The 12,039-nt window shown below is 47.7% G+C and overlaps 1 protein-coding gene across 1 annotated transcript in view; it reads right to left on the bottom strand.

The window, feature by feature from the left end:
• Positions 1 to 12,039, bottom strand: part of Ky (kyphoscoliosis peptidase) — a 37,594-nt gene that overhangs the window by 13,865 nt on the left and 11,690 nt on the right. Inside the window, exons 4-8 of the mRNA XM_021172657.2 lie at positions 8,348 to 8,422; positions 6,305 to 6,367; positions 4,221 to 4,303; positions 2,897 to 3,005; positions 1,728 to 1,845 (exon numbers count right to left, since the gene is read on the bottom strand). Of these exons, the coding sequence (XP_021028316.1) occupies positions 1,728 to 1,845; positions 2,897 to 3,005; positions 4,221 to 4,303; positions 6,305 to 6,367; positions 8,348 to 8,422 (448 nt within the window). The remainder of the gene's footprint in view (positions 1 to 1,727; positions 1,846 to 2,896; positions 3,006 to 4,220; positions 4,304 to 6,304; positions 6,368 to 8,347; positions 8,423 to 12,039) is intronic.

Genomic DNA, 12,039 nt, shown 5'->3' with positions numbered 1-12,039 from the left:
GATGGCTCAGTGGGTAAAAGCACTTGCCACCAAGCCTGGTTCAATTCCCTCATGTTACAGAGAGTTGACTTTTGAAAGTTGACCTCTGACCTTCACATGAATGCTATGACATGTATATGCCTCCCCCTGCCCAGAGACACAGAGGCATAACTAACTAACTAACTAAACATAATATAGTTAAAAAAAATTATTAGCAGAACAGTTGCTACATACCCATAATCCCAGCACTTAGGCCAGCCTTGCCACACAGTGAATTCAAAGCCAGCCTGAGCTCCAGAGCTAGAGTCTGTCTGGAGCACCATGGGAGGGATGAGGCTTAGTGGGAGATCATTTGTTTTCCCTGGGAAAGGCCCTGGGTTTGATTCCTCAGCATCACCTGGAGTAAAGAGCTACAAGATGAAAACCTAATGTAACTCGCACAAGTTAGTAGACAAGGTCAGATGTCAAAGGATAGGAAGGAGGCTCTGGGGTGGGGCCTAGAGAAATGCCAGGAAGGACTGTGCACTCATGGGAAGCTGAAGCAGAAGTGTTGTGTGAGTGTTGCTTCGAGGTGCAGAGCCAACAGGTGGCTGAGGTCAAGTTTTGGAGGACTTTGAAAGACACTGGGAACCCAGGGACAGGGAGACCCAAAGACAATGGGGCACCTGGCTCTGGGGCTGGGGATGTCATTGGGAACATGGAGAAGTAGAAGGTACTGCTGGAGGGAGAACAATGGGTCAGCCAGCATAGATCCTGCCCAGGTTGTCTCTGAGGCTAGGGTCCCAGAGATGGGAAGTGGAAGTTTGGAGCAGGGAGTTGGGCAAGAGGGCTAGAGGGACCCAGAACCAGGTATCTGCCCATACCTGGAAGCAGTAATTGGGAGGCACTGGAGCTCAGGCCAAGAGTGGGTTGTGTGCATCTCAAGACAGGGCACACACAAGTGCACACAAGGCCACGGGGGACCAGCAGCACAACGCTAAGCCATGCCAGCTGCTTGACTAGGGACCATCTGTTACTATGGTTTGACAACTGCCACCTACAGTCCTGATAGGTGGACACTGGGTATCTGAGACCTACTCACAGCTTTTCAGGGACATAGACAATCACTCACTTCCTGGTTGTTCCCTAGGAGAACCCAGGAGACCTCAGAAAGGGGAGCTGTAGAGATCCATCCGTATGGCTCCCCAAGACTTGAGACTGTCTTGATGTTAACAAGAAGTACTGTGGCCTGTTCTCCCACTTGTGCCTGTGTCTGTGCCATAGCTCTGAGAATGGGGCCCCAAGGCACAGAGAACCACCTTCTGGCTACTGAGCTTTCCTACCAACGGATCTTTCCAAGCACGGCTCCTCTCCCTCCTCAAAGGACAGCCTTTCATAGTCTCCTTGGCGTCAGCGGCCACTGTCCTCTGGCTTCCAGGCCTGCCATTCTTTTAACCTTCAGCTGCACAGTGAAGGGAGAAGGCAGAAAAGGGGCCTTTTATAACCAAATTATCTTTGTGCATTCATCTGCCATTATGTTAATGCATGGCGAAGCCCGGCAGATGGTCCAAAGTCAATTACACTGGTGTTAAAAAGGGAGAAATTGACCTTTTCAGGACTCACTTGGATTCCCCGGCAGAGTTTGCAAACTCAAGCTCCAGACCTGGCATGGCGGCAGAGGCACAGAGGGACAGAAGGAGAAGAAAGAAGCAGGCAGTCGGGTGACAACAGCCCGGGGACTCTTGCTTATCACAGGCTGTCTTTCATACCTGCACATCCTTTCAAAGAGGCCGGCATAACCATCACAGTTGGTCTTCTGGGTCCTCAGGATGTCAGTGGGTTTGAAGGCCTGGCGGTCCTTCTCCTGGGCAGCCTCAACGTCGTACTCTGGAGGACAGAGGAGGCGGCTGTGGGCACGCAAGGCTCCCAGGTGCGCGAGGGTGGCTCAGTGAGGAAGGGAAAGCCACAGAGCTCATAGGATGGCCTTCACCCCCCATCTGTGCTCAGGAGGAAACGGTGGCATGAACAGAAACAGGACGCCAACCTAGCCAGATGTGGTCACCTTTTGTGTAGGTGGCAAAAGGGACATCGAGGCCAAAGCAGAGAGGACCACCTGGTCCTCATGGTACACACCTTTAATCCCAGCACTCAGAAAGTAGAAGTGGGCAGATAGATCTCAAGACCAGCCTAGTCTACATAGTGAGTTCCATGCCAGCTAGGGCTGCCTAATGAAACCTTGTCTAAGAGGGGAAGAAAGCTGGTAGTGGTGTAGGGAAGGAGGCAGCTGCCCTCAGGTTCAGACCTTGGGTGAGTACATTTTCTAAGTTGCACCTGGAGGACAAAGAAGAGCCTCGGGGAATCCAAGTGGGACACTGGCTGTTCTTCATGTCAAAGGAACAAGGGTCCACCCCGCCACTTAGTTGGCCACCATTTCCCCCATTTGCAGGCTTCAGCAAGGGAACCTGTGATTTGTCAGGACCTGGCAAGATTCCCTTAACTGTCTCATGGAGAGCAGTGGGCAGCTGCTCAGGCCCAGGTTTCTAAGATGGCTTAGAGAACCCTGGGAGTAGGTGGAAGCCAGCGGCTGGGGACACAGGTGGGACAGCAGGAGACAGGAATATGAGCACTTGCCCTAGCTGGCACTTGTCTTAGGACCTTCTGGTGTTCATACAGCTGTGTCTTCCTCAGCCTGTGGCCACCCTCTTGGTGATGGGCCATCCTGGGTTCTCATCTCTGTAGAGCGGGCTTACTAGGAATCCTGGACCCAGGGAGGGCAGCTTCTGGGTGAAGGCCCAGTTCAGGAGGGTGGCTTTTACCTTCCTTGGTTACTTCAGGCACGTCTCCCTGACCTAACTCCTCACTCTGATGAGGCAACAGAAGCAGAGATCTGAAGGAAGGGACATCCAGGGTCCCCAGTGCTACCCCCTTAGTGGCATACCTATGTGGTGGCAGATCCAGATCCAGATGGCTCTGACCCTTTCCAGATCGCTGTGGGCTTCCTGGAGCAAGTCACTCACCAGCTCATTCAGGCCACTCTTGACTGTCACCTGGGAGCAGAAAGATCAGACTCTATGGGGGCCAGGGGAGGATGGGAGTGTGACACCCACCAAATCTGGCCAGCTACTCTTTCTCCAGTGAGGAAGCTGGAACGGGGCCCAGGAGGGCAGAGGGTGGTGGGGGATAAATAGTGTGGTGATAGGGGAGTTGGACAGGGCATGTGTGCTGGCCAGTTGAAGACCAGGTGTTAGAGCCACCTCAGCTTTCCTCTTCCCATCTGGGACCAGTCAGGCAGGTATCCAGGTAGCTACAGCAGCCTGTGGTCATGGTTAAGATTTACTAAACCTGAACTACGCTGGCTAGTTTTACGTCAACTTGCCACAAACTAGAGTCATCTGGGAAGAAGAAATCTCGATTGAGAAATACCCCTCACCAGATTGGCCTGTGGACAAGCTTGTCTTATTGTCTTAATTGATGATTGACATGGGAGGTAGTGTCATCTCTGGGCTGGTGGTCCTGAGTGCTATAGGAAAGCAAGCCACGAGGAGCAAGCCAGTAAGCAGTGTTCTTGATGGCCTAGGCATCAGTTTCTATCTCTAGGCTTCTTGCTTTGAGTTCCTGCCTCCATGTCCTTGGATAAGGGACTACAAGTTATAAGATGAAATAAACTCTATCCTCCCCAAGGTATTGTGTTTCATCACAGCAAGAGAAAAGCAACTAAGGCATTGCCTCTGGGTTTAACACAACCCTTGGGCCTCCTGTTCCTCACCCACACTGGTGGTGTTGAAATGTGTAAGATCCCCCATAGGCTCATGTATCTAAACACTTGGTCCCCAGATGGTGGCATTCTTTGAGAAGGTTGTGGAGCCTTCAGGAGGCAGAGCCTTGCTGGAAGAAGTAGGTCACTGGAGGCCAGGCCTTGAGGTTTTATAGCCTGCTCCATTTCCTGTCTGTTCTCTTCCTGCCTAGGGTTGCAATTTGTCTAGTCACCTCATGGTCCCAATACCCTCCCTGCCCTGAGACACAGTGCCTCCTCAAACTGTAAGCCAAAGCAAACTCTCCCTCCATCATCTTGACTCTTGCCAGTTATTTGATCACAGTCATTACAAAGTAACGAAGGTACACTGTGAAAGGACGGCCATAGACCATCCATCTGGTTTACTCAGTGTATGGTCAAGAGAGGCCTGGAGGTAGGCTCTTTTATCCTGACTTGGGGAACTCCAAGTCACCTTTGGGGCCCTTAGCCAGGGAGTCAATTCTCCTACCTGTGAGGCAGAGGCATCCAGTTTTTCAAAGAGCCGGAGGTCCAGGGGCATGGATTTCAAACTGGATCTGTCCCAGGGGTAGGCTGTTAACACAGGGAAACCAAGTCAGTACGGGGGTGGGGTAGGGTGGAGTACCCCTGAGGAGGGCTGTGAGCCCAATCCTAATAGTCACTTGGAGGATCCATGGCTCTTTTACCTTTCTTACACTGACACACTCATTCCAAGAGCTGTACCTCCTAGAAACGTTTGTTTGGGCAAAGTTGTCTGGGAACTGTGACTACCCCTATGGTCATCTTGAAGATCCACAGGGAACTTGAGATTATTTTGAAGACCCTGGAGGTTCAGCATTAAAAACCTTGGCTAACTCAATTGTATCCAAGACAATTACTGAAAGGATGATGCAATCCACTTTCCCACCCCTGATAATTAGTTTAAGTTTTTTTTTTTTCTTTCTGTAAGCAGTGTTGCTGGCCCATGGTATTCTTAATCGGGGAGGATCCATGGCCAAGTGTTTGGTGTAAGGTACCACAAGGCGTGTGGGTGTAAAGAAGCCTGGTAGAGCTGGTCACCAGGGTCTCAGTAGGGCACCCAGACTTTGAGTCAGGCCACGGGGGTAGAAAGGAAGAGGGAGAATAGGATGCTGGTATTGGTTTATGGCTAGTGTCTACCTATATTTTCCAATTGGATGTAGGAGTGCCCCAGTCTGTTCTGGGAGGCAGATCTGGGATTCAGGAGGTGACATCATCCTGGCTTGTGTTTACCCATAGAGTTGGACCTGGGGCATCTTAATGCAGATATAACCATCTAGTGTGGTCCGAAACCCAGCCATACTTCAGCTGCCCCCACCAGAAGGGGAATAACTGGCTAGCTCCTGCTGAGTGCCTCACATCTCAGTTCTCCTCAGCCTGCTTCTCGTCACTGCCTGATAAGAGCGCCACAGTGACAGGTGGGCATCAGGTGGGCTTTCACATCACACAGGCTGCCGCTCAGGTCAGCTCTTCCCCGCCTTCCTGTTTAGAAGGATGGCATTTCTAAAATGGTGTTAAAATTTCCACTTTATTAGTTCCTCTTTTCCTGGTTCCATTTTTACAATATTTGATATTTTATATTCAAAATACCCATGATGATTCATGCCTCGTTAAATCTACCTTCTGAGCAGATTATGTAAGAGTCAAACAGGAGAATATGATTTTATAGCAAGATACTTAAAACACCAGGAACATTAATTAACTTACTCTGATTTTGAGGCCAAATAAAATAGGAAGGTGTGCACGGAGCCACTGCTAGCATCTGGCCTACCAAGGGGGAAACTGAGGCTTAGAGAAGACAAATTAGAGGAAAAAGCAGGATTCCAGTCCAGACGATCTATCACCTCATATCACCCGATTTAGTGTTTATCTGCCTTAACCTGCTACCCACAAGCTTCCTACCGTGTAAACACTTGACACTCCATTTTATTTACTGTTTTGTATTTTTTTTTGTCACAATGGGGATTGACCCCCTGCACATGGTGGGCAAGTGTTCTGCCACTGGGCTGTATTCCAAGTCCCTCATCTATGTTTTTACTGTTTTTTTTTCTTTTCTTTTTTAAGATAAGGTCTCCAGTTGAGGCTGGTTTTCTTTATAGAGCACAGGGTGACTTTGAAATTCTGATCCTCCTGCCTCCACCTCCTGAGTACCAGGATTGCAGGAGTATGTTGGCATACCCAGTTGGTCTGGTTCTGAGGACTGATCCCAGAGCTTCATGCCTGCTAGGTAGGTAGGTACACTACCAGCAGAGCTACGTCTCCAGCTCCAAGTTAGCATCACTCTGCATCCCGGGTCCACCATTTTCTGTAGTAGACTGTTTTGTACTCAGAAAGGGGTTACTCTTTGGCCCTGGGATGATATAAAAGTTTTCCCTCTTCACCTGTGTCTGTGGCCGACACTACTAGTCAATCAGGACACTCTTTCTCCCAGATCCACAGATGGTCTCAGACTCTTGATGTCGCAGCAAGCCAGTACCAATTGGCAGCTGGAGACTGGCCTATGAGGCCAACTCACTGCTTGTTTTTAAAAGGCCCCAGAGAAGGCCTGGGACTCACCGTGGGCATCTTTCCCTCCAGGCTGCCGGGGTCTCATGTTTCCATTTTTATCACCTTGTAAACCTGGAATATCCCAAAGGTCAGAGATACCGCGGAAGAAACAGAAAAGCAAGCACTGGCGATTCTGGTAGTAGTCCTGGCCACTCTCCCTGTTCATGCTTGCTCTTACAGACTCCCTGCTCCCATCCCCACCCACCATGCACTGTGGTTGCTGGGCCAGAGAAGAGACTGGGAACAGGGAATGAATGACAGGAAAGAGAGCTATGGTCTTTGAGCTGAGTCAGAGCATGCTGTGACCTCAAGGCTTTATCCCCTGCAGCAGGCCTGCACAGAGCTGTGGTTCACCCCTCCTCTGCATTCTGCCATCTTGGAACATAGCTGCAGACGCTATAGGTACAAACCAGTTTCTTCTAGTACTTTCTGTGCCTTAGCCTTTTGACCTGTATTCACCTTGTGTTTTCCAAGTCAGCAAAGTGAGGCTCAGGTAGGAGAAATGACTGTCCAAGAAAGTTACCTGGCCAAGAGATAAAGGCCCAAGTACAGATCCAAACCCTTTGGCTCTAGCTATAATATGTGGCAGTTGTCAGTATATGTAGGCAGTTTTATGTCTAGCCAAGACAAGAACTGACTAAGCTAAGAGCGATAATAGGGCACAAAAGGTAATGTGTATGGAACTCGGGGCCCAGAAGGTCATGTAGCCCTTGGAGTGGGTGGCCCTGCACTTTGAATGGTGAGTAACAGGGGAGTCCCTGGGAAAGAAGCAAAGGAGACTTAGCTGCTGGTTCAAAGCCAGGTCAGGAAGCCGTGGTGTTTAATGAAACCATTCAGAACTGAGGGTGGGCTCACCAAGGCAGACGGTTTATGCCCCAGAGCCACTTCAGGCTGTAAATATAGGAACTGAAAGCTGAGAGGGTGGTTTCCATCCCCAGAAGTAGGTTCTGTTTTCCTTTGGAACTTTTCTTCCCCTCTTCCTACATCTTCAGACGGAATGATAGGGCTCCGAGAAGTTAGTGTTTATGGGAGTTTAGAAAAATCCTACAAGGGTGTCTTACTTATTTTTCCTCCTTTTCTATGTGGAAAAAAAAGGGGTCCTGGGGTCCTCTGCAAGGATATAGCCTTGGAGGGTTTTGCATCATTGAGAGGACACAGCAGGAGGGGCCTCAAGCCTCCTCTGCCTCTTTCCTCATGAGGCCTCCTTCATCCAGAGGCAGGCCAGGGTGAGGATGGAGCATCGATGAAGAGTCATTGCAGTCAAGATCCTGCCTGCCTACATAGACTGACAACTCCCACCTATGATAGCTGAAACCGGAGGCTTCGGAGTTGGACCAGGGTCTTTATCTTTTGGCTGATTAACTTTCCTGGGCAGTCGTTTCTCTTTTCTGAGCCTCGCTTTGCTGACTTGAAAAAACATGGGGGCGAATACCAGCACCTGCATAAAGGTCAAGAAGCTGAGGCACGGGAAGTACTTAGCACTGTGCATACCACGTTTTTTGGCAGCCTACAGGTGGCATCTTAAAACACTGGTAGTGACAGTCTGGTGAGAGAATGCACTATTAGTTATGCGCATCACCTGGACCTCCTTACAGAGACACGAGAACAGCAGCATCTGGGTGTTGTACTTGACTGTGAAATGCTCCCATATACTTATGTGTGTGGACACCCAGTCCCTGGATATTAATGCTGTCTTGGAGGAATGTACAACCTTTAGGAGGTGAAGCCTCTCTGGAGGAAGTGGGTAACTGGTGGGCAGGTCTTGAGTCTCTAAAGCCCAGTTCTACTTCCTGTTCATTTTCTGCTTCCTGTTTCACCACCATGTGGGGCAGCGACGAGTCCAGCTGCATAGTCCTGCAATTATGGAACTTCCTGCTGCCATATACTGTATCTCCCCAAACCATGGGCCAAAATACATCTTTCCTCCCTTGAGTTGATTCCCATCAGGTGGTCAGAGCAATAGGAATAGAAACTAACACAATGGGTGTAAACAGTAATGTTTCTGCCTTCTCCCAGGTTGGACGATCAAAGCAGCCCTGTACATGTACATACGTTTAGCCAAAGAGAACTTCTTAAGCAGCTGGGGCATGGCGTCTTGGGGGTGGATTTCCACAGTCAGCTGAGTACCTGCAAAGGGGGAGGTGACATTCTTAGCCAAATGCTGCTAGGAAGGGCACTCCGTCTTGTGACAGATGTTCAAATGGCAGAACGTGCTTCATCTTAGATCTTTCTGTTGAATATGCAGATAATTCACGTTTTCCAGACTAACCCAAACAACAAACACAAGCACTCTCGCTACCCCATCTAACCATGGGGGTGGAATGCATGGGGAAAGCCATCTGCAGACCCTGGAAAGTCAGTGATAGAAAAGAACAGGGTTGGGAGTGGCAACGACCAGGTTGTGAGACAGGACCACATCGGCCTACCCTTCTCATTCTGGCAACACCTCAAGCAAAGGCATCCCTACCCAGAGGTGAATGGATGTAAAAGAGTACTCAAGAAAAAAAATTCAATTTCTACTTGAAGGGTGAGAATGGGAACCCCTAATTGTCTCAGGGAGTGGGGACATCTTCTGTTGTGTTTTTTTTTCTTTATTCTATATTTTCCTGATTCAGCCCAGAAGCAAGAATGTGGGTAGCTGTGAGGTTAGTAGCCAGGCCCAAGTGGCATGTGTATTTTCTCTCCCTCTTTCTCTCCTTCTTTCCCTCCCTCCCTCCACCCTCCCTCCCTTCTTCCCTCTCTCCATCCCTTCCTCCACCATCTCTTTCCTTCCCTCTCTTTCCCTCTCCTCCCTTCTCCCTCCCTCTATCCTTCCTTTCTCCCTCCTTCATCTCTCCTGCTGATTGTCCCCAGACACAGTTATAAAAAGTACCCAACAGAGTGAAAAACAAAGTTCCAACCTTTTTTGGCCAGATGAACAGAAAATGGTTGACGAAATGTAATTCCCTAAAGTTGCAAATGAGTTCCCATGCACTTTATACCACAGTCTGAATACCAAACTCTAGGGGAAGAACCATGCCCTCCTTCTGAACTGACCACTGTGCATGTGAGCAGACGGGTCCTGCAAAGGCCACCACTCAGAACTACTCAGCAGAGTACCTGGGAAGATCTCAGTTGGAGAAGAAAAGATGCCAACCATGACAACCCACATTTAACCCAAAGATGATAAAATGGCACAGTAGCCATGCTCCAAAACTAAAGGCCAGCCATTTCAGAATAAATCAAATGATACAAAACTCAGCAAAGAAACAGAAGATGGAAAGAACAAAGTGAAGATTTTAACACTGAAATGGAAGATGGGCTACAATGTTTTCTATGACAAAGGAAAGAGCCTGAGAACAGCGGCCAGGATCCAATCTGGACAATGGGAAAAGCCAGCAATGCTTCAGAGACCACAGGACCACATTTAGAAGTCCACTGTTCACGTCTCTGGCAACCATGTGTGCAGAAAAGTAGCTGAAGAAATAACAAACTACTCAAATTTGAGAAAAGACATACATGTATGGACTCAAGTTTAGTGTGTTCCAACCAACCAGGATAAATAAAAGAAGATCCAGGTCCAGACATGACATAATTACAACACTGAGACACAATGTCCCTGAATACGCTCTGGATAAGTGATACATTATATATCAGGTGGCTACATATTTCTCATCAGAAACTGGGTCAGAAAGATGTGGAATCTTTAAGATTCTGAAAGGAATTCACTGTCTCTATCCAATAAAAATTCCACACGAGAATGAAATAAAAACATTTTTCAGGTACAGTGAGACCAAGACAATTTGCTCAATAACATATCCACTCAAGAAAGGAAAATACCAGAGATAGAGAAATATAATATAATAGTATAATATAATAGTGAAGAAACGTCAGCTTATCAAGGAGATGTGACAATGTCAAATACGTAGTCACCTGAACACAAAGATTTAAGATATCTGAAATAAAACTCACAGAATTATAGAGAGGAATAGACAAACATACATTATAGTCAGAGATATCAGCTCTCTTCTTTCAAAGATTGAAGGGATTAATTAAAAAAAAATCAGCAACTTCGGAGAAGTATTAAATAGTGCTGTCAGCTGCTGTGGCTTCTGTGGTGCTGTAGAGAATGTCCCCCAGTCCTGGAAGGTAGTGGAACACACATTTACGTCACGTGTTCAGAATATTCACTACGACTTGCTGTGTGCATTGGATACTCTGCACTCCCCAAGTGCTGGCTGTGATAAACCATGATGTGGTGAACATCAGGATAAAGAAGACATCTTTAACACTTTTCCAATCAATTCCTGAGAGTGAATTCTTAAACACAGATGGAAAGGAATGAGGGTTTTGTAAGGCTTTTGTAATGCTGGCCAACTTTCCCACACATCTTTCCGTTGGTTTCTGATTCCACCAATGGGGTCAGGGGTGGAGAATGCCCTTTTTACTCATTCTTGCCCTGGTTGATTGCCCACACTTCGTTTTGTTTCACCCCTTGAATGTAGGCTGACCTCACAAGTTAGTATGGCTGATTAGCATGGGGTAGAACTTGTGTTATCATTCAGTGTCTGAGTTTAGCCCTGGAGAGACTTTGCAATGCTTGTTCCCACTCTTGGCATCCCTGCCACAGCGCTGTGCTGTGTGTGCACCAGACTAAGGGTGAGAGACCGCAGGGAGCAGCGCAGGGCTGCTCAGGTGAGGCTATCTGAAACCATCTGGTCTCCAGCCAGCCCACCAGCTGACAGCCAGCACTAGCTCAGCCAAGAGCTGAGATCAGCCGGCTATGGCGTGGACAGTGACTGTCCAGCAGACCTGCAGGCTTGGAAGCTCACAATGGCACTCACAGCCGAGTCCTGTGGTGGTGGATAACACAAACATGCCTGCTAAGCTTACTGGCATCTGCCTTCATAAACCCTTTACATTTTTATTAATGAAGGGTCCCTTATTGTTTTATGTATTTAAAAAAATTTTAGTGTAGTTTTAAAATTTCTTATTTGCTCTTTAAATTGTTTTGAGTGTTGACTGTTATTATTATTTACTGATTTATTATGTTTCCCTTGATGGTTTTGTAAGAAAGAGTTCCTTTTTATTAATCCTTTGTTAAAATATACTGCAATTATTTTCTTTTGGAAAACCATTATTGATTTTCTTATACACTTTTAAAACTTGTTTTGCATGCTAACGAGACTAGAGATACAATGTGCTCCCTAGACCAAAAGGCTTAACAAACATTTTAAATATTTAATTAACTAATAAATTAGTTAATGTGTATGTGGGGTATATGTGTATTGTATGTGGGGTTCATGCATAAGGGGATCTTTATCACTCTCTGCCTATTTCTTTGAGGCAGAGTCTCTCCCTGAACCTGAGGCTTGTGTTTCAGCTAGGCTGGAAGCCAGCAAGTCCCAAGAGCCTCCAATCTCTGACAGCCTCTGAGCTGGGTTAAAGGCATGTCAGAGGATGCCCGCCCTGTCATGTGGGTGCTGAGATTCGAACTCTAGTCCTCCTGATTGTGGAGCAAATGCTCTTAAAACTGAGCCATCTCTGTAGCCCAGCATTCACCTGTAAAGTGTAGAATCTAGCACATTCACTGCCCGTGAGTGACACCAGCCTTATGATCCTGGGATGAAGATGCTGAGGATTTCAGAATTCAGGGTGTGAGTCCATTCTTGTCAGAAGATCGGGTGCCACCCTCATCCGAAGCATATTCCCTTTACGGCCCTGGTTAACTTGGCCTCTTTGTTTTCTTGTGCAACTCTTTCTGA

Source organism: Mus caroli, unplaced genomic scaffold, assembly GCF_978045245.1.
Source record: "Mus caroli unplaced genomic scaffold, Mus_caroli_1 scaffold_11, whole genome shotgun sequence".
NCBI lineage: Eukaryota > Metazoa > Chordata > Mammalia > Rodentia > Muridae > Mus > Mus caroli.
This window is presented reverse-complemented; position numbering and strand designations above follow the sequence as displayed.